Below are 22,089 nucleotides of genomic sequence, written 5' to 3'. Positions count from 1 at the left end.
CAGCAGAAAGCGACACGAGCCGGTGGCTTGGAAATTAAAACGTTTATTACAGGGAAACAAAAGCCCATTTGAGGAGAAACTAAATGATTAACAGTGGGGCTGGGGACTGTGGAATGATCCACAAAGTGTGCGGGCGGGGGAGAGGTGTGTTATCTGGACTCAAAGGAAAAACCTCCTCCACTGGAAAAAGTGCCTTAAACACCGAACAGAGAATGACACTTAAATATACATTGAACAGAACCGGGAAGTCTGGCCCCCAGGAGGGCGGGAGATTTGTTCTGCCACAGGATCGCACTACATCTGGGGGAAGCTGGAATGCTGCCCTCTCGCCCCCTCAGCAGCTAACGACTCAATGGCAACGGAGCGGTACCAGGAGAGGGGCTGGGCGGGTCGTTCTCCCCAGGGGCCAGGCTTTGGCAGCACGTGGCCCGAGCAGTATTAAAAGAAGAATTCACCATCTCCAAAGAGAAGGGAGATGGTTCAAGTGGTGTCCTGAGCCGGAGGAAGAAGCTGCCCCGTCGCCAGAGAGGGTGGACCCGGCCCTAGCAGCAAGTGCCACGGACGAGCCCGGCTGCTCATGCTGAGCGAGGGCATGTTACTGCTAAGTCACCGCAGATGACGGTGACGAGGGTCAGGTCCCCTGCCACAGCATCCCGCTAGCCTGACTGCACCGGCTCTAGCCCCAGCTGAGCACGTGCACGCAGGCAACGCCGCCGGCCGGCAGAGCCGCCCGTAGCCGCTGGCAGAGGCGAGAGACTCAAGGTCCAAGCCCAGAGGAGACCCTGGGCTGGGCCCTCGGACGACAGGCATTCCCCCTCCCCTAGGGATACTCCTACTTACATCCACTTTCAGCAAAAGCACGAGTTACTCTAATTAAAAAAAAGGATGAAGAGAAATTAAAACCCAACGAAACTCAAACAGGAGGAGGTAGTTAAATCCGACGTACAGTACGGCAGGAACCAAACCAGTCTCGCCTCCGCGTCACAAGACGATCCAAGTGTAGCGCTCATTGTCTGCTAGGACCTTCAAGGAGCAGCCTAGAGAGATCAAAGAGCAGATGGGTTTAAGGAGCGGACGTAGTGGCCATTTCCCCACTCGCCAGGCTGGGCGGATGAGGGCAGGGGGTCACTCCTTCAGCTCCACGGCTAGCTGGGCTGGGGCGGAGATCCAAGTCTCTCCACTTCACTGATAGCAAAGGAAGGTGGCAGGATCCGCTGAGGAAGGCGGGTCCTAGGCCAGGAGTCAGCGTGGCTAAGCCACCGTGCAGCAAGGGGTCAAGCCAGGGGCGCACGCAGTGCAGTGTGTGGGTCTTCCCTCACAGCAGTGCAGGAGGTGGTCCTGCTGGGGGATGGTGATTAAAGCCCAGCACGGCATGCCTGCCACACCCACCCCACATGCCCAGGCACGGCTCTGCCCTCCCCTGCCTACTGACACAGGCACAGCTCTGCCTGGCTCAGCTGCCAGCCAAGCGCAGAATTCCGTCAGTGGGTCTGGAGCCTTCTGGCCTTCCTGTGCTCAGATGCGGAGTCAGGAGACACACAGGGTGGAGGGGGAGGGAACAGCAGGCCCTGGAGAGATGGCAGCCGTGGGGAAGGGATGGGACAGAATCCTGCACCCAGAGAGTGGGGACCAGCTGCCCCTGGAACAGCCCGGGCAGCTGCACCTGTTTCCCCCCGTTCCCATTAGGGCTTCCAGGCGTGACCCAGCGCTCCAGCTAAGGGATCAACTGGGTCCAGGCTGGGAGGGGTTTGGTCAGACACCATCTGCACCAGGACTGCTGGGCGGTTGGCTTCTGTGTCTAACCCATCTACCCAAACTTAGACATGGGCCGCCTGCAGGAATCCCTGGGGCGAGGGTCTCAGCTGCGTGATCCCAGCAGCCCCTTCTGGCCTTCACCGATACACAGGGATCTAGGAGCGCGCAATTATTTCCAGTGCAGAAAAGAGGCAGGTGGGGGCTTTAACCGGGGGCCACGCAGCGAAGAGCCATGACTGGGCAGATCTACCCCAGGAGGTCTGAACAGGGGAGGCTGAGATTAGAGGGCAGAGAGGGTCACCCCCACACATGGAGTCTGGGGCAGGATGCTGTCTAGCAGAAGCAAGCAACAGCACAGAAAGTAACTGTCCCGCAACACGCCAGGGAGCTTAGCGGCCCCCCCGTGCTGGGCTCTGGAGGGAACCGCGCCCTTGGCAGCACAGCCCAGACACTTCACCTCCTCTAAGCTGGAACTGAGAGTAGCTTCCCCGAGACCCAGCCGCACAGCACACGGCTTGCGCAGGCCCCAGCCGGCTGCAGTGCCACGTTCCTGCTGGCAGGGGCGCAGAGCACAGGTCTGGAGCCAAGCGAATGGATCCAGGGCTCTATGGCCCTGCCAGGCAGGCTCACAAGGCTGGGGGCGTAGCAGGGCATTGCGTGTCAGCAGACTGAGCGGCAGAACGCAGCAGGGAAGCCGCGTGCTGAAGGTGATCTTCCAGCTGAAGCAGGCAGCCAGCCATGCTGCGTCACACTGCCCAGGGCCCGTCCCACTCACGCAGGCCTTGCTAGGAGATCCTTAGCCTTCGGCAGGGCTTGGCTGCACGCCAGAGGGGAAGCCGGGCAGCCCCTTCCTCCAGGGCTCAGCGCCCGGCTAGGGGAGGGGCGTTTACCTTTATGAAGTGCCTCGTTCGTCATTCTGTTGACGTATCGCCCGCTGCTCTCTGGCACCAGCCACTTCATCACCATGTCCACGCAGCTCTTCCGGTAGGAGCTCCAAACGCTGCCGCTGCGGACAGGGGAACAGCACTGTGAGCCAGCAAGCAGGGCAGGGGCCGCCCTGGGCGAGGCCCCCAGCCTGTGGTTTTCCCCGAGGCAACGCCTGGAGCGGTTTGTATTAGCGCTGCCAAACGCAAGCGCCAGGCAGTTCTGGGGCTGAGCTTACTCAGCTGGTACCCGGCTGATCAGATCCCCACAGCCCCAGCCTTGGAGGCAAGCAGCGGCAGGCCCTCCGGACACCCCAGGACCAGCTTAGATGCGGTGGAAGGGAGTTGTGTTCCCAGCAGAGAACGCTGGAAGCCAGGGCCATTTTGATTCGGAAAAGGGAGGTTTGAACTGTGGTGGCAACCGGCTCAGTGAAGGGCTCTTGATTCTAACCAGCAAAGGTCTGACGGAGCCAGGACCTGGGACTCCACACCCAAGCCCAGCTCTCTGGAATGGGTCTCTTTTCCCAGCTCAGCGCAGCCATCTGGGGAGGGACACCTGAGCAGGCACCGGCCACTGCCACGCACCTGGTCTGCCCCTTGACTTCTGTGAGGTCTCCCACGCTGACGGTGATGAAGGTGCCAGTGTTCAGATTCCAGGCCACTTTCAAGCTGGTGTGATAGGTCTTTGGTCTGGAGGGGAGGCACAGGACACACACCGGCCTGGTCAGGTTAGAATAGGGGAGTGGGCCTGAAATTAACCATTTCCTCCCCAAACCCCATGGCGCACAAGCCCCACGTACAATCTGGGCAGTTACCAGGACCCCTGGAGCCTGCTAGGGACTGAGGTTGGGTGAAGGGGTTCTGGCAAGGGAGTTATCCTGCTGCTACTGGAATTCCTCCAAGTCCATGTCTCCCCCCCACCCCCTCCCGGCATCTGCTCCCTGTGACCTCCCCTCACCCCAGTTCTTGCCCCTTCTGTGGGGACTGGGTCCCCTAAAAGCACACGCTGAGGGGATGGAGAGACGTCACAGGGGGAGTTCGGCAGCGGCTGTACTCACCTAAGCTGGCCCTCTTCATCAGGAGATGGGAAGGCCAAGAGCAATAATCCGATATTGATTATGACTTGGTTGGTTTCTGGACACACCTAGAGGGAGGGGATTGGACAGTTGACTCGGGGAGGTTACTCAGAGCTGGCAAGGGGGTAACAGAGCCTGGCAGAGATCACTGCAGAGCAGTGCTGGGCATGGATCACGCTGGGCAAGGCAGATCAGGCAGAAGGAAGGGTGGTCTGGTTGTATTTAGCCCTGGACGGTACCTCCAGAGACCAGGGCTCTCCGTTAAGCCCCACACCAAGTACAGCAGCCCCACAAGCCACCTCTTCAGCCCACCTTCCCCCTTCCCTGGGCAGCTGATCTGCACAAGAGACACCTGTCCACTGGGATTCCCCACCACGCACCGGGCACTGCAGAGTCAAGACAGTAGAAATGTGAGCGAGATTTGAAACAGCAACACCAAAGGGAGGGGGCCTGACCCCTCCTCCCCCCCTCAGATTAGGTTAGTCAGAAGCTCCAACAGCTGCCCCCCAGAGAGGTCAGCAGCCAGGTGCTGCAGCAGGAAGTGAGATCCCCACCCCCAAAGAGGGAGCAGGTGCCAATCAACTCCCCTCTGACACCCCCCTGATCCCAGCACAGCAGCCAGGGGGAAATGCAGAGGCTGATGCCTGCCCCTTCTCCAGGTTCTTGGCCAGACCGTCTCTCCCTCCCCACCAGGTTCCCCAAGGACCCCTTCAACTCTGCCACCTACAGACAGGACCCAAGAAGGATACAGCTCCCAGGCATGCAATGCTGAGCACCCCACATTGAGCGCCGGGATCTGGAACCCCCTGGCCACGCCCTGTTACAGAGGAGGGCTACTGCAATCGGTTTCCTTTCAGAGGCAGTACTAACGCGTCTGGCCGGTTCCTTGCTCCAGTATGTGGCAGCCAACAAACGTTCGTTGATCCTGCTGGAGGAGCAGCCGGCAGAGCCGCTGGGGGTTACACCTCTGTGCTGGCTCCCAGCCCAGACAGGGCGCTGCGGCCCTCAAGTCACACAGCCGGAGGTGGTCCTGTTCCAGTGCTGCCCGATGGCTTCGCGAGGCAGCATGAGGCTCGCCTGGCTCCGCGGGGGCAGGGACACTCATGCGCACTCACCTCTAGGATGACGATGTCGTAGTCGCTGAAGGAGCAGAACTGCCTGGACCAGGAGGCGTCGTTCCGGATCACCTCATTAATGACATACTCAAAATCCAGAGTCAGCTGCTCCACGGTCAGGTACTGGCCCTGCAATGGGGGGAGAGAACCCAGAACCCTCAGCAGCTGTTTCTCCGTAGTCCGAAGGGCTTGTCACTTGAGTTCCCGCCCTCAGCCCAGCCATGCTAGGCGGGCCCTGGCTAGGTAGAAAGCTTTGTGTTTGAGGCACAAGATGTCTGATCCAGGGAACTTACTCCTCAAAGTACAGTTCCACCCCGCGATGGGACTCCGCAGAAAGGGCCCCTTTTCTCACCCCACAGCTCTGTGCTGAGACAGACAGACACAGGTTGCTCCAAGCTTCTAGCTACGTACGTCCACCCCTGCTCCGAGGGCACAAGCTAGATTCGACTCAGCTCACCCATCACCAGAATTGTGACCAAAGTTTGAACTGCGGGCTCCAGCTCTGCCCTCATGAACAAGCCCATTACCTCCTACTGGGCTGGCAGCCAGGTTAGAGGGAGGAGCCGCTTATGCTCACTGGGACCCCCGAGAGCTGGGTTTGATTGCCAGACTCGCTGTGTGACCTTGGGCACTGGGCAGTACGCGTGTCCAGCTGTAAGAGGCTTCGCCTCTTCTGCCCTTTATCTTGGCTGTAAGCTTGTGAGGGAGGAGCTCTCACTGGGTGTTTGTGCGGTGCTTGGTGCTCGAGGGCCCCCATCTCAGCTGAAGCCTGTAGACCCCATACCAATTCCATCAGCGCCGAGACAGATAGGACGGGGGCACCTCTCTGGCTGGCAGAATCTCTTATGACCAACAGTGGACAAAAAACACGGCACGGCTCGGACACGAAGCCCCCCTCAGAACAGATCTGCTCATTAGTAATCCCCCCCACCGAGTGCTGTTCATCGCTGTACAGAGGTGATCGGTATCATTATTCCCATGCTACAGATGGGGAACTTAGGCACGGGGGGATGTGGCTTGCCCAGCAGCAGAGTCAAGAATGGAAGCTAGGTCTCCTGAGTCTCAGTCCAGTGCTCTGCCCACTACAGCAGTGGTCTCAACCAGGGGGCCGGGGCCCCCCAGGGAGCCACGAACGGTTTCAGGGGCCTGTCAAGCAGGGCCAGCATCAGATTCACTGGGGCCCAGGGCAGAAAGCCGAAGCCCAAGGCCCTGAGCCCCACCACCTGGGGCTGAAGCCAGAGCCTGAGCAGCTTCGCTTCCTGGGGCTCCCTGTGGGATGGGGCCCCAGGCAACTGCCCTGTTTGCTACCCCCCAACACTGGCCCCAGCTTTTATAGGCAGAAAAGCAGCTGTCGTAGCACAGGTGGGCTGTGGAGGGGCCTCGGAAAGAACAAGGTTGCGAACCCCTGCACTAGAGCACACTGCCTCAGTCACACTTCCCGCCCCCAGCCCTCATGCTTCTTGCGGATCACAGCTAACCTCCCCTGTTAGGGAGGGATCTGCCTCCCATTTATAAGGTGAAAAATCAGAATTTTTGGGAATGTAGAAAGCGTTTGTGAAATCCGCGCAGTTCGGCTGCCCCTCTGGAGAAGGTGGACTGGAGACAGGGCAGCATGGTCAGCGTTCGCCCCAGGGCGTTACTCTCAGCTGCCAGGTTCGGAATGGACCCCTTAAAATGCAACACTCAGCTCTGGACAAAGCACTGCACACTGGGACTTGTAGTCTCCATGGAGACTACATCTCTATGGAGCAGCAGCGGCTGATGAAAGCGTTAAAAAGGACCCCCACGTCTATCTGCAAGTCTCTCACACACCACTGTTACGGCAGACACCTAAGTGGACAGCACTGGGTCAGACACTTCTCCCTTTGCCTCGTACATCACACGGGCCTTTGCATATGGTCAAACCCTCCATTTCCAGCGAAGAGGCAAGATCAAATGCATTCAGTGGTAAGAGAACATGGCTGTCAAACCCCAGAAACCGGCAGCTGGGGGAGTGTTAGCTCATTATTTGAAACGGACTAGATTTCAAGCAGACAGCGTCCCTTTAAGTCCACCCCCGCCTCCACATGACAGGACCAGGGCCCGAGGCCATGCCTGACCTGGAATATGGCTCTCTCCTTCAGCGGCTTGAGGTTTCGCCCTCTCAGGTCAGTTACGACAAACGGCAGTGAAATCTTGTCATCCTCGTACTCTGAAAGGGAAGGCAGCATGAGGCAGAGGCCACATGGCTGGCGAAGTGGCTGGGCCTGCAATCCAAGGAACCGGAAAGCGGTCTGCAAAGTCGCCCCCTGTGGAAGAGTCTTGAGCAGGAATAAAACCCTGGTTTCAGGCCCCCTGGTTTAGTGCAATATATTCCAAAGAGTGGCTAGCTACAAATGGCTCTTCCTGCTCAGACCTGCTCCATGTGCATTTCCGAGCCAGCTTTGGTAACCAGAGCTCTTACTCCCATCAGCCCTACAGAGTAAATACAGCTCTGGGAGAATGAGCCAGATGCTAGGACTCCTGTACTGCAAGTAGAATCGTTCCCCAAGCTCCAGTACTTAGATTGTAGGCTCTGTGGGGGCCGGGACTGGCTTTTGGTTTTGGGGTTCTGGTCCATGCCTAGGGCTCCTAGGTGCTACCGTGGTACAAATAAAAACGTGCCTTCCGTTACACCTGGGCAACACAACCAAAGGCACCAGACTGGGCCAGTGGTTGGTGGGGACAGAGACGGGGCAGTGAAAGAACCTAATTACAAAAAGCTGGACCTGCTGAAGTGAACTGGCACCTTCCCAAGAGGGATGAGGACAATTAACTAAGGGGTCCATCCTTCAGCCAACATTAGTTGGGACAGGAACATTTAGGAAAGTCAGGGAAGATTCTGGCAATTCAGACGATTGATGTGCTGAGGCCTTGTTTGGGAGGCTCGGGTGGGACTCTGGGGCAGGTAAGTGCTCTGGTGTCTCTCAGAGCCTCATTAACCAGCTTCCTGTCACTGCGGCAAGGAAGAGAGAAAGCGCAAGAGCACATCTGTGCCATCTGGTAAGGGAGGGACGGCAGTGACGACCATGACAGGACCAGAACTGCTCGGGCAGCCTGGGGCCAGGCGTGTGGTATACCAAGGAGGCGGGTACCTTTCAGCACCTGTGCAGAGACTGGCCGCTCAGGGCACACCTACGCTGCAGCTGGCAGGCAGCCTCCCAGCCCAGGTCCCCAGATTTAGGGTAGTGGGGCTTGCGCTGATGCTCCGAAAACAGCTGTGCAGATGTTGCGGCTTAAGCTGGAGCTCTGGCTCTCCCGCTCCAGCCCAGGCTTCAGAGCCGGAGACGTGCCCCAAGGGCTTGGGCAGCAGGGCTGCTATGGAGAGATCTCCCCAAGGGAGGGGACAGGGCCCCATTGGCCAGAGGCCCCTTCTGAGAATTACAGAACCAGTAATGAGCAGGGGGGGCCTCGTAGCACTAGGAGGGGTGGGGGGTTAGCAGCATGGAGGCCTAACTGCTGGGAACCAGAGGGAGACCTAAACTCACTGCACAAGCCGGCACTAGACCGTTAACAGCTCTCGGTTACAACGCACATAAGTCCAATTCCAAGCAGACTGGGGATGAAAGGACCCGGGCTCCAGACGAAAACCCCTCGAGTTACCAGTCAGCTCAGCCCTACGCACAATCCCAGCCCCTGGGCGAGTCAGTCCCTGCACCGAGAAGTGGACCGGCCTCCCTAAGCTCTGCTTACCGTCCTCCGGCTCCGACAGGTCGCTGGGCTCCAAGACATAGCGCAGCTTGGTGTAGTTCACGTAGCCAGGCTCAGCCGGCAGGCTCTCCATCTCCGGTCCGGCAAGGGGAGAATCTTTTGGGGGTTGATCCCCTTCTGGAGTTCGGTCTCCCCTGGGAGACGAGAGGCCATGATGCAGGCGGCAGTAACTCCCGGAGGGCCCTGAGCACAGCCTTGCCTCCCATGGTGCATCAGCAGGGGTGCCCTGGGACAGGGATCTGTGTGGGCTGGCTTCCTGGGCAGGACGGCACTCAAACCGGCCACCACCCACCTCCTCCTCTTCCGCTGGGGCTGGGCCTTTAGCCTCTTTGGCCCGTCGGAAGATATCAGCCACAAACTCTTTCGCCTTGGCCACGGCTGGCGACAGCTCCATGGGTTTGACGGGGCTTTCCAGGCCCTGGGAACCTCTGCTGGCGGACGATGGTGCGGCAGCCATTCGGCAAGGGCAGCCATCTCTTTCCATCCGATCCTCCGCACCCACTGGGCACTGCATGGCACCTGCAGCATCACAAGCCCCCGCGTGGGGCGACTGGGGCTGGTTCCTTCTGTCGTAGAGGATTTGGCAGAAGTTGCTGTCCTCTAAACCAGAGAGAGGTGAGGAAGGAGTTAAAGAAGCCACAGCTACACAGAGAACAGTTTCCATGGAGACATCCCTCAGCATTTTCCACTGCACAAGTGGGAGCAGAAAGGTCTAGTGGATAGAGCACCGAGTGCCCTGATACCAGGGTGATGGGCACAGCATACAAACCATTCCCCGGGCTCTGCGACTCAGCCTCTCTGCGCCTCAGGTCCCAGATCCTCACCTGTAACATGGGGGCACATGACACGTGCCCTCTTCTGTCAGACGCTGGGAGAGTGCTAGAACTCTGCCTCCATTTAGACAGGCAGGATTCTGGGGTCAGCAGTACCGCCCGGCTCCTGTGCAATGCTTTCCCATCTGTGCACCTGAAAGGGCTTCACAAGCTTTAATGCATTTCCCCTAATAACTCCCTGGGAGGTAGGGCTGGGGGGAACCAAGGCAAAGGGGTCACACACGGAGTCTGAACTCAGGTCTCCCAGGCCCTAGGCTAGTGCACTGGACCCAGGGCCGGCTCTAGGTTTTTTGCTGCCCCAAGAGCTCAACTGCCCAAGTGAAAAAAAAAGGAAAAAAAAAAGGGTGACCGGAACGCCGCCCCTGGAATTTGTGCCACCCCAAGCACATGATTTTGCTGCTTCCTCCCATCAGGGCTCCATAACGGAATGCAATGGCTGGGCACATCATTTCAGAGTTCGGCTGAGCTTCAGAGAGCTATCGAAGGGGATTGGATAAAGCCCACTTCCCACGGGTTTTAAGGAGAAATGAATGCAAAGCCTTAATTCGCAGAACAGCCACCCCCTCCCTGAGGCTGGCTCTCTGGGATCTGAAGGTGCTTTGCAGACGTTAAAGGATTGAGTCTCCAAAGCTCCTGTGCAAAGGAGGCAGGTCCCGGCCGCAAATATGTGCACCCAAAGGTGGAGTGACTTGCCCCAGGTCACACAGTGAGCCAGTGGCAGAGGCAGGAGCACAGCTGGGAACAGAACCCAGGAGTCTCAGCTCCCAGCCTCCTGCTCTGGACTCTCAAACCTGCTTGTAGATACACCAGGATTTCCCTGGAATAAAACATAACCATCTCTAACATACCCCAGGCACAACTCCCCATCGCGCCAGTGGGCTGTGGGTTTCACCCCTTGTACATTTCCCTGTGTCACCATTTTAGCAGCAAGTTTCTCTCTAAAATGAGAGATTACACAGATGGGGCTGGTCTCCTGGAGGAAGCTACCACAGCTTTACAGTGCTAGCTAACATGGGTCAAGTTTACCTCTCCCAATATCTAAAACACTGGGAAACAAGCACGCCATGTGCTTCCAACTGCTCGTAGGAGAGTTAGAAAGAGACTTAATATCACTGCATCAGATTCTCACCTTTGAGGCCCTTCCCCTATGTGTCCCTTACATGCTTCCCACCTCACCCACCAAATCTCTGCTCCATTATCAACTTCTCTCACCCAAACAGAATCCTAGACTTGTAGGACTGGAAGGGACCTCGAGAGGGCATCTAGTCCAGTCCTCTGCACTCATGGCTGGACTAAGTATTAGACCATCCCTGACAGGTGTTTGTCTAACCTGCTCTTAAAAACCTCCAATGATGGAGATTCCACACCTCAAGAACATCCCTCCACGCTGCCCTTAGGTATGGGACACCCACCCTGGACCAAGTCGTTCGGGCCTCAGGAACTGGAGCAACCTTATGGCACCCAGGAACAACATATGCTCCCATTGTGCCCGGCTGCAAGATCTGGACAACATACCTGTGCATTGCTACAGCAACTTGCAATCAAGGATCTCAAAGAACTTTACAATCACATATTAACCCATGCAGCTACCGGGGGTGGACAGAGTGGATAATCACTAGCTCTAACTTTTCATCAGCAGATCTCAAAGCACTTCTCAATCCTTTAAATCAGTGATAAAAAGTGATTCTTTTTTAAAATTGCATTTATTGAAAACAGCTTATTTAAATTAAATACATTTTCTTTTAAAAAATACACCTAAGATTAAATGTGAAATGACAACAACCCATGTTAAAACCTAATCTCACTATAATCTACTCAAATCATTTAAATAAATTAAAATATACTGGGTCAATGAGCTCTCCTCAAATTTTAATGAGTTGGATTATATACAGCAGTGGTTTTCAACCTTTTACATTTGTGGACTGCTAAAAAAATTTCAAATGGAGGTGCAGACCCATTTGGAAATCTTAGACAGTCTGTGGACCCTCAGGGGTCCATGAACCACAGGCTGAAAACCCCTGATATACAGAATCAGGGGAAAACCAACTATCTTTTGAGGTCAACTCAAGCTTTCTAAATATGTCAATTTCCTGTTCTGCACTAGGGGTATGTATTATTTTCATATTAGGTACATATTTCTCAGATGTACGTTCCTTACAAAGGAGGTTGGTATCATTCTTCCCATTTTACAGATGGGGAAACTGAGGCATGGGACAAGGAAGTGACTTTCCCAAGGTCAACCAGCAGGTCAATGGTAGAGCCAGGAATAGAACCCAGGTCTCCTGGGTCCCAGTCCAATACTCTATCCACTGGACCACACTGTCTACTATATATAAACTGAGAGGCTCACTCCCCCTGCCCCCACACTTCCTCTGCTGGTTTTCTTACATTGCAAGCTCTTTGGGGCAGGAACATCTGATTGTGCAGCACCTGGTGCAACAGGCCACTGGGCCCTACCACAAGACCATCCTTCCCTCCCTTGTGGTTAGTGCTTGAGACCATTTGAAGCTGGAAATCCAAACCCTCACAAGGCCGAGGCGGTTGCTTTGTTCTCAGGTGGTTCAGCAGCTGTTAAGTGGGGAACGAGAACCTGAGGGTCTGATGCATCTTGCAACCACCTAAGGCTACAAAGAATGCCCTACATTACCCTGGGAAGCTGGGACTGCCAGCTCTCCCATGCATCACTTACTCATCTCCAGGCCCAGTGACGTGCAAGATACCAGACCTTCCACTGACCCCTGGGTTCCCCCCTCTGAGCAGCGCTTTCACAGCACTGAAGGTAGACTGCACTCATTCTGAATCCACGGTGTTTCCAACCCCTGGCCAAGCCACAGGCCCGTGGGTTGCTGAAAGCGCCACACTTAGTACTTGCGATGCTTGAGCCGGTTGGAAGAGAAGGATGGCGGTGAAGTTCTCTGGCCTGTGGTATACAGGAGGTCAGACTCGAGGAGCTAATGGTCCCTCCAAATCTAAGATGAGGGAGAGAAGATACCCTGGCTAGACAGACTAAACTAAGCAGCTGTTCCAACACATCCATAACCTCGCAGCTGACCTTGCTGAAACACCCAGCGAGGCCTGGAATTCCGAACACAGTATCTTCCAAGGAAGAAGTCCACGCACGTTAATGCTCTCCAATCCCAGCTGCCCCCAGAGAGGCAAGGCTCTTACCTGCGGTGTGTACAGAAACAGCACATGCTACAAGGGAGTAGCTGGTGTTCAGCAGCACCACCTGGTCCTTCTTGAGCTGGAAGGCTGGCTGGAATGTGGGGAAAGGATAGACCACCTGGTACTTGGTGTGCAGCATGAAGCCATGCTGCAGACAGTGGGCGTTTGGGTCCCCTGAGAACACACAAGGAGAGGGACAAGTGAGACCATCCCTGCCCGCAAGACAAGAACAGCTGGGGGTCAAACAGCACGTGGGAGACAAGCAGTCAGTCCCAGAGTCACCCACATCGAACGTGCCTAGCAGGTTAAGAACATTTCCCTTACTAACACTAAATGAACCCCACTGGGAGTCAGATTACATTATCCTCATGGTGTGGACCTATGGGAAAACTGAGGCAGAGGATGAACGCTTGCCCAAAGATCATGCAGCAAGTCAGTGGAAGAGCTGGCAAGAGGACCCAGGAGTCCCAACTGTCCCCTAAACCAATCAGGAGACCTCACTCTGTTCCGTCACCAAGTCTATCACCCACCTTCACCAAAGCTCCAAGTGTCACGGCCTGCCTCATCTGACCCCCTTAGGGAGATGTACATCAGCTTTCCTGGTGAGCATATTCTCTGCAGCTAGGGAACCATCCTCCTGGCTCACCTGGATGTGCGAGGGCCATATCCCTGCAGCCGGGACAGTACATGAGTGGGGGCATGGCCACTGTGCTGATGTAAATATCCCGATGGTTTTCATCACTCATCATCATCATGTTCATCAGCAGGCCGTTTGCGGAGCGTGTGCTGCCAGGGAGACAGGAGACACCTCTCGTCACTTTCAGAGAAGTTCAGGGATTCAAACTCTCGTCTCCCTCTTTTAAACCCACATATTCCATCCCTGATCTCTGTCCTAGCTTCCAAATCAGGCCTATTAGCCAGTCAATACATGGGAGAGGAGGCAAATGGGTTTTCTCTTCAAAGGATTTAATCAAAACTGGAGTCGCTACTAAATTAAACTATTATTTCTCTTTTATAGGAGCCTTGGGGCTAAGAGGCAGGACTGAAATGCTCTCAGATCTTTAGGAACACGTTTCACATGCAGTGAAGTTACACAGAGCTCCCACCCCCATTCCCAGTTACTGCTTGGGTGATTAAAACATCAATATTTACTTTGATTGCCAGCTTTCTGGGGCAGGGACAGTCTTTTGGTTGAGTTTGTGCAGTGCTCAGCACAATGGGGCCCTGGCCCACAACTAGGGGTTCAAGGTGCTATTGTATCACAAATAAATACAATGTAGAGGAAAAAGCAAAAACACACACATCTTTGCCAGTCTAACAACACAAAACTAAGTATTTACAGTCATTAAAAACAGAGAACAAAGCAGGTTTTTTCAAAAAGTGAACAAAGAAACAAGGGAAGTCAAACCATTTCAACTGATAACGGGCCTTTCCCTAAACTGGAACCCTACTGCAGCCCCTCTCGACTGGAGTTTGTATTCTGCTAGCCAACCAAAGCAGATGCGCCCCACCTGTCTCTCTTATTTGCCAGGTCAGGGCATCTGGCTTTTCCAACCTCAGATTCAGCTCAGGAGGAGGTGGGAGAGTAACCAAGCCACGGTTCTCCCCTTAATATCCCAAAGCACCACTTCCCCCCTCCTGACAGCCTTAGGCACTCCATCTTCTAGGGCTGGGGTGAGGTGACAGTGTGTACGTGCGCAGGGAGAGGCTGAAGGGAAGGCTTGGCCTGTGCTCACCAGGCTGCACTCAATCTGTGGATAGGACGAAGACGTCAGTTTCCAAGGCTGTCAGTCCTGCACTTGTGTATTAAGTTAAGTATTTGTAACTATTTTAAAGAGGCAGGACTGTATCACCCAGAAAACCCTCAGGGAGGAGGCGGACGGCAGCAGTGAAAAATTTGCTGTGGGTCTCTCAGCCTCCTTTAAGCGGGATGTGAAGTTGGGAGCGCAGGAGGGAACTCAAATTCTGTCCAAATCACTCCCTCACCCCCCAAGACCAGACTCATTCAATGGAACTCACTTGAAGCCAAAGACGATGACCTTGGAGGAGTCACTGGGCCATTCACACACAGTCAGGTAAAGGTCACTGTAGATTTCTTCATCCTGAAACAAGCGAACCTGTCGTACCTGTGGGAACAACAGAGCAAATCAGATTGAATCCAAGGAGTGGGATCTGGAATTCAAACCCCCACCAGACAACTGTAGAGCCAAAGTTACTTGGGAATGTCTTTTAAGAGGATTAGCTGAGATCAGGCATTCTCTGAAAGATGTTTGGTTTAGCACAGAGAAGATAGGTGATTTTACATTTCAGATGCCCCTTTCACTCAGGAGGGTCTCAAAATGCTTTAGCGTTACAAACGGATTACAGACAAGAATCACTGCATACAGCTGCCTCTGGGGTGGAGCGCAACAGTAGTTTGACAGTGCACAGCAACACTGCAGTAGCATTTAGCATAGGAAGAACTGAAACCAGGGGGGAAATTTCGGGAGGCAAAATGTGATGAGCTGATTAGGGATCTGAGGATAGCAGCTCCTCAGCTCTAGCAAAACGCACGCAATTGAGGCATCAGTTTTATGCCTTGTTTAAAAGGTGATGCTTCTTGCACCAGAGTACCTCCTACAACCGGACTAGGCAACAGTGCTCCGCACAGCACCCTCTAGTCTCATACAGGGGCGATGACCCAAAGGAAAGAGTGTCCCCTATTGAATCCCCAGTGCCCCTTCTGGGTTTTCCTTTGAAGTCTCCCTTCCAAGCACTGGCCACACCTAACCCTGATTAACAGTAGATACCTCTGGATCACAGCCCAGAGGGGGAATATCTGCAGGAAGTGGGTCTTTACTCCTTGTGAACCCATTCACCACGCTCAGTTCCTTCAGGAGCCTTCCCTCCCCCAGCGCCAGATGGGGAGGCATCATACATACCAGCTTCAGCTTGCTGTGAACATTGAATTCCCACCAATAGAGGTGGTAGATGTAGAAGGAGAAGTCGTCATCACCGCTGTTGCTGGTATATGACAAGACATACCTCCCGCACTTGGAGAAGCCGAGGAAGATGTGTCTGGAAGATGAGCACAGGACTGTAGCTCAGCCCAGAGCACTCACATGCATTCACATCCCCATCTCACCAAACTTGCTGGGCATGGAAGCTCCCCATGAGTTTGTCTGCCCCCGCCCTCATGGAAGTCAAGCTGAGAATGATGGCTGGCCCTGCCAACCTGCTGAAGGGAGAAATGCCAGATCTTACCCTGCACACAAGAAATCTTCGTCAACAATATTCTTCAGGGAAACACACACCCTTGGGGGCAGCTTGCGGAAGAGGCGTGGAGAAAGCTGCCCGCTGATCTGGAAAGAAGGGAAGTGTCAGAGGCTCGGGGGTACATCCAACAAGAAGCAGGCTCAAGATATCCACTAATGTGGGGGTACCCAAAACATGTTCTGCATTGCTGCCTGTGGATGCCTTCTGCTTGTAACTCCAGTGTGAGGAAGGAGCTGAGCTACACAAGGGCTATATGAGCAGATATCAGATACCGTTTATTTCTGGTAACGGTGACCACATTAGTTGCTGCCCTTGGGCTCTCCTGACAAGTCACCATCGCAGCCCCCAGGGCCGGGACTTTTGGGGCAATGGCTGCATGGAGCAACCTCGCCACAGGGTCAGGGCAGCAGAACAGAGGCTGACATAGAAATCTAGGTGCCAAGACTCCTGGGTCAGAGGGGTCTAATGAACTGGGGTGGGTGGGGAAACGTTGGGAATCAGGAGTCCGGGGTTCTATCCCCAGCTCTCTGCTCAAGTAATTTCACCCACTTCTGTAGAAACCGCCCCCTCTTCCTGCACAGAGCCTCTTACTGTCCCCCGGAGAGACCTTCCCCTCTCCCACAATCACACCACAGTCCCAATCAGTCAGACCCCCCTTCCCCGTGCAACTGCCCCTCACAGAGCCCCCCGCCCCCTCCCCGTGAGCTCCCCACCCCTCCAGCCTCTCAGGAGCCTCCCTCAGTGACCCTTTCAGCACTCCCCGGTCAATGAGCCCCCCAACCTTTCCTCACAGGACCACCCGCAGGCCTCAATTAGTCCCTCATCCCCCCACCGAGCTCCCCGCCCCTCAGTGCCCCCTGCCAATGAGCCGCCCCCCCACAGAGCACTCCGCCCTGCCCCCAGGGTCCTCCCCACAGAGCCCCCCGCCAATGAGCCACCCTGCCCCCAACTCCCCCACCCTGCCCCCCAGAGCCCCTCCAGCCAATGAGCCGCCCCGCCCACAATGACCCCCCCCGCCCTCCCCCCACAGAGCCCACCCGCAACCGCCCCGCCCCAATGACCCCCACCCCCCCGCCCTGCCCCCCACGGAGCTCCCCGCCCCCAATGACCCCCCGGCCCTGCCCCCCACAGAGCCCCCCGCCAATGAGCCGCCCCGCCCCCAATGACCCCCCGGCCCTGCCCCCCACAGAGGCCCCGCCAATGAGCCGCCCCGCCCCGCTTGCCCCCCCCACAGAGGCCCCCCCCTCACCTTGACCCGGTCGAGCTGCCGCACCACGTGCTCCCGGCGGCCCCGGACCCCCCCGGAGGAGGATCCGCCCCCCGCCCCAGCCGGGCCCCGCTTCCCCCCCGGGCCGCCCCGCTCCGATTTCGAGCTGGGCGCCATTTTCCCCCCGGCCCCCTCAGCTTCCGGAGCGGCCCGGCCCGCCCACGCTGCTTTTCCATGGGCCAGCCCCGGCGCCCGCCGGGATTTAAGATCTCTCCGCGATTCCCATTCGCCAGATGGACTGTCAATCTTAAAAGTCCCGCCCCTGCAGGGCACGCACGTCAATCAGAAAGCGTCTCCTTGCCCCGCCCCGTCAGAGAGCGTTGTCCGATTGGTGGCGAACTCCTGTCAGTCTCTATCTCGTTTGGTTGCTATGGAGAAGAGCTATCGGCTAGGCCCCGCCTCCCGGGCTGACTGGGGACGAGACTAAGGGCCCTTGGGCGCGGGGGGGGGCCTCCAAAGCGGGACTTCGGGGTGTCTAAGCGGTGCCTGAGAAATACAGGGTGCTGGGCCGTCGTCATGGAGACAGGGGCCCTGTGTCCTCAGGTGCATGAGGCCCAGGCATCCCCCGGTGACAGCCCAGCCCTGGCACGAGAGATGGTGTAGTGCCCAACGGGCCGACAGCCGACAGCGTAGTGCCCAACGGGGCGACAGCCAAGAGCCGACAGCACGGCGCCCAGCGGGCTGACAGCCGACAGCGTAGTGCCCAACGGGCCGACAGCAGACAGCACGGCGCCCAGCGGGCCGACAGCCGACAGCACGGCGCCCAAAGGGGCGAGAGCCGAGAGCACGGCGCCCAAAGGGGCGACAGCCGAGAGCCGAGAGCACGGCGCCCAACGGGGCGACAGCCGACAACGTAGTGCCCAATGGGGCGACAGCCGACAGCCGACAGCGTAGTGCCCAACGGGGCTACAGTCGAGAGCACAGCGCCCAACGGGGCGACAGCAGACAGCCGACAGCGTAGTGCCCAACGGGGCGAGAGCCGAGAGCCGACAGCACGGCGCCCAACGGGGCGAGAGCCGAGAGCACGGCGCCCAACGGGGCGACAGCCGAGAGCACGACAGCCGAGAGCACGGCGCCCAACGGAGCGACAGCCGACAGCGTGATGCCCAACGGGCCGACAGCCGACAGCACTGCGCCCAACGGGGCGACAGCCGACAGCCAACAGCACGGCGCCCAACGGGGCGACAGCCGACAGCACGGCGCCCAACGGGGCGACAGCCGACAGCGTAGTGCCCAACGGGGCGACAGCCGACAGCACGGCGCCCAACGGGGCGACAGCCGACAGCGTAGTGCCCAACGGGGCGACAGCCGAGAGCACGGCGCCCAACGGGGCAACAGCCGAGAGCACGGCGCCCAACAGGGCGAGAGCCGACAGCACGGCCCCCAACGGAGCGACAGCCGACAGCCGAGAGCATGGCGCCCAACGGGGCGACAGCCGACAGCGTAGTGCCCAACGGGCCGACAGCCGAGAGCATGGTGCCCAACGGGGCGACAGCCGACAGCGTAGTGCCCAACGGGCCGACAGCCGAGAGCATGGCGCCCAACGGGGCGACAGCCGAGAGCCGACAGCAAGGCACCCAACGGGGCGACAGCCGACAGCACGGCGCCCAACGGGGCGACAGCCGACAGCGTAGTGCCCAATGGGGCGACAGCCGACAGCGTAGTGCCCAACGGGGCGACAGCCGAGAGCACGGCACCCAACGGGGCGACAGCCGACAGCGTAGTGCCCAACGGGGCGACAGCAGACAGCCGACAGCGTAGTGCCCAACGGGGCGACAGCCGAGAGCACGGCGCCCAACGGGGCGACAGCCGACAGCGTAGTGCCCAATGGGGCGACAGCCGACAGCCGACAGCGTAGTGCCCAACGGGGCGACAGCAGACAGCCGACAGCGTAGTGCCCAACGGGGCGACAGCCGAGAGCACAGCGCCCAACGGGGCGACAGCAGACAGCCGACAGCGTAGTGCCCAACGGGGCGACAGCCGAGAGCACGGCGCCCAACGGGGCAACAGCCGAGAGCCGAGAGCACGGCGCCCAACGGGGCGACAGCCGACAGCACGGCGCCCAACGGGGCGACAGCCAAGAGCCGACAGCACGGCGCCCAACGGGGCGACAGCCGACAGCGTAGTGCCCAATGGGCCGACAGCCGACAGCCGACAGCGTAGTGCCCAACGGGGCGACAGCCGAGAGCACGGCGCCCAACGGGGCGACAGCCGACAGCGTAGTGCCCAATGGGGCGACAGCCGACAGCCGACAGCGTAGTGCCCAACGGGGCGACAGCAGACAGCCGACAGCGTAGTGCCCAACGGGGCGACAGCCGAGAGCACAGCGCCCAACGGGGCGACAGCCGAGAGCACGGCGCCCAACGGGGCAACAGCCGAGAACCAAGAGCACGGCGCCCAACGGGGCGACAGCCGACAGCCAGGAGCACGTCGCCCAATGGGCCGACAGCCGACAGCATAGTGCCCAACGGGCCCACAGCCGAGAGCACGGCGCCCAACGGGGCGACAGCCGAGAGCACGGCGCCCAACGGGGCGACAGCCGACAGCGTAGTGCCCAACGGGCCGACAGCCGACAGCACGGTGCCCAACGGGGCGACAGCCGACAGCCGAGAGCACGGCGCCCAACGGGCCGACAGCCGAGAGCACGGCGCCCAACGGGGCGACAGCCGACAGCACGGCGCCCAACGGGGCGACAGCCGAGAGCACGACAGCCGAGAGCATGGCGCCCAACGGGGCGACAGCTGACAGCCGAGAGCACGGCGCCCAACGGAGCGACAGCCGACAGCTCACAGCCGACAGCACGGCGCCCAACGGGGCGACAGCTGACAGCACGACAGCCGACAGCACGGTGCCCAACGGGGTGACAGCCGACAGCATGGCACCCAATGGGGCGACAGCCGACAGCGTGGCGCCCAACGGGGTGTGGTGTGTCCCAACGACCAAAGCCCAGGCGTGGCACAGGGAAAAGGCAAGGCGTGCAACGGGATGACAACTCAATGGCATTGTGCCCAATGATGGTGTAGCCCAAAGACAATGACAGCCAAATGGCCTAGGACCCAGTGGGGCAGCAACCCAGTGGCATGGCCCACAATGGTGGGCAGCCAAATGGTACCACCTTGCTCAATTGGGCTGACAACCAAACCATGTTGTGATCAATGGTGGTGCAGCCCAGTGGTAGGAACAGCTAAATGGCATCATGCCCAGCCATGGTGCAGCTCAATGCCAACCAAACGACACTGTGCCCAATGGCAAGATGCTTTAAACTGTCATTACATCCCAACCAAATTGTGTCATCGCCCTGCACTGAAATGTCATCAGACTGCGCTAAAGCATTCCCCCCCTCTGTAAAGAGGGAGATTCGCAGACGTTGAAGCCAAAAGAGACCATTTTGATCAGCTGATCTGTCTTCTGGCAGAAAACAGACCAGAGACTCCTACCTGGTGATTCCTGAAGCAAGCCCCAAACTTCTCTCTGAGTTTGAGCATCTCTTTTAGAAAGACATCCAGACTTGATTTATGTTCCAGGGGAGTTCTGACGATAAATCCCTTCAGCTCTGTGATGTGCTCAGTTGGGTGGTGAGCACCGCCAGAAAGACCACGAGGAAACATCATCTAACTGCCTGGAAATGTCACTGATGCAGCCCAGTGTCATCTTGTCACAGCTGAACATCATGTGAAATCATCTGCATGTGGCATGAAAATGAGGTCTGAAGCCATGGACAAAAAGGATGGGTCACCCACCCCTTGTAGAATCCTAGAAGGCTTGTGTTACTCAGCGTCCACCATCCTCATTTATGCATGACTTAAGTAAATGATCAGTGACTTATTTATGAAGCACATTGAAGGAATCAGTCAGAAAACAAGCTGAGAGCTTCCTCCTTCTCATCAACGTTGGGGTTTTAATAATACTCTGACCATCTCCTGCGTCTTCCATCCAACGCGTTCAAGCACTTTGCCAACATTAATGGCTTGAGCTTCGCAGTGCTCCTGGGAGGTAGGTCAGCATGATTAACCCCTTTTATCTCAGGGAGGGGAAACTGCGACACAAAGAAGGAAAGTGAATTGGCCAGGGTCACAGGGCCTGGGATGTAGCGCAGTGCTTCGGACTAACCGCTAGGCCACACTGCCTTCCAGCGCCTGCGATAGAGACGAACTCCCGGTGCTCTCACTTTAGGCTTCTCCCATAGCCAGAAGTAGCACCAAAGAGTCCTGATGCTTACTCCTGCCTTCTACCCAGATGTCTTGGCTTCCAAACCCCTGATCTTACCACTAGCACGCTCTCCTCTCAGAGCCAGGAATAGAGCCCAGGAGTCCTGACTCCAAGTTCTGGCCTTTTGCCACGAGACATCTTTATCACTATAGATCCTTAGGACCAAATTAATCTCACTTGGCATAAGGAGGCATTTCACCTGCATATGCCGTATCTTGGCTCAGCTTTGGCATTGAAATTCACCTGCCAGGAGAGCAGAGGATCAGTGAGTGGGGAAATACCCTGTTCCCCAGATCCGTGGCTAGCCCAGAAGCTTTCAGTATGACTGCTCAGAGCTCAAGTATGAAACTGCAGAAAAACCTGAGAGTCTCTGGATTAAGTTTAGAAGTGTGAGCAACAAGGGTGATGTCGTGGTGGGAGTCTACTATAGACCACCGGACCAGGGGGATGAGGTGGACGAGGCTTTCTTCCGGCAACTCGCAGAAGTTACTAGATCGCACGCCCTGGTTCTCATGGGAGACTTCAATCATCCTGATATCTGCTGGGAGAGCAATACAGCGGTGCACAGATAATCCAGGAAGTTTTTGGAAAATGTAGGGGACAATTTCCTGGTGCAAGTGCTGGAGGAACCAACTAGGGGCAGAGCTCTTCTTGACCTGCTGCTCACAAACCAGGAAGAATTAGTAGGGGAAGCTAAAGTGGATGGGAACCTGGGAGGCAGTGACCATGAGATGGTCGAGTTCAGGATCCTGACACAAGGAA

General features: G+C 57.1%; 1 protein-coding gene across 2 annotated transcripts; it reads right to left on the bottom strand.

The window, feature by feature from the left end:
* Positions 1–69: 69 nt before the first annotated feature.
* Positions 70–17,235, bottom strand: DCAF15 (DDB1 and CUL4 associated factor 15). Of its 2 annotated transcripts, none has more exons than XM_074935079.1 (13): positions 17,101–17,235; positions 15,840–15,937; positions 15,518–15,653; positions 14,616–14,722; positions 13,243–13,382; positions 12,600–12,770; positions 8,581–9,198; positions 6,969–7,060; positions 4,870–4,998; positions 3,737–3,822; positions 3,264–3,398; positions 2,646–2,761; positions 70–1,037 (listed from the first exon to the last, which is right to left on the bottom strand). In XM_074935079.1, exons 1-13 carry the CDS (start codon positions 17,233–17,235, stop codon positions 982–984), a joined length of 2,019 nt encoding a protein of 672 aa, XP_074791180.1. In that variant the 3' UTR covers positions 70–981. The 2 variants fall into 2 exon arrangements, with proteins under 2 accessions (XP_074791180.1, XP_074791181.1); XM_074935080.1 differs by having other exon boundaries at positions 3,264–3,368.
* Positions 17,236–22,089: the final 4,854 nt, after the last annotated feature.

The sequence above is a fragment of the Natator depressus genome, chromosome 20 (genome assembly GCF_965152275.1).
Source record: "Natator depressus isolate rNatDep1 chromosome 20, rNatDep2.hap1, whole genome shotgun sequence".
NCBI classification, from domain to species: Eukaryota; Metazoa; Chordata; order Testudines; family Cheloniidae; genus Natator; species Natator depressus.
Note: the sequence above shows the minus strand (reverse complement) of the source record. Positions and strands in the feature narration are given on the sequence as shown.

Coding starts and splice junctions, on each gene's coding strand:
- DCAF15 (XM_074935079.1), bottom strand. CDS start 17,235: ATGGCGCCCAGCTCGAAATCGGAGCGGGGCGGCCCGGGGGGGAAGCGG. Junction 12,771..13,242: donor TATGGCCCTCGCACATCCAG/GTGAGCCAGGAG, acceptor GTGTGTTCTCAG/GGGACCCAAACGCCCACTGT. Junction 1,038..2,645: donor GAACGAGGCACTTCATAAAG/GTAAACGCCCCT, acceptor TGATCTCTCTAG/GCTGCTCCTTGAAGGTCCTA.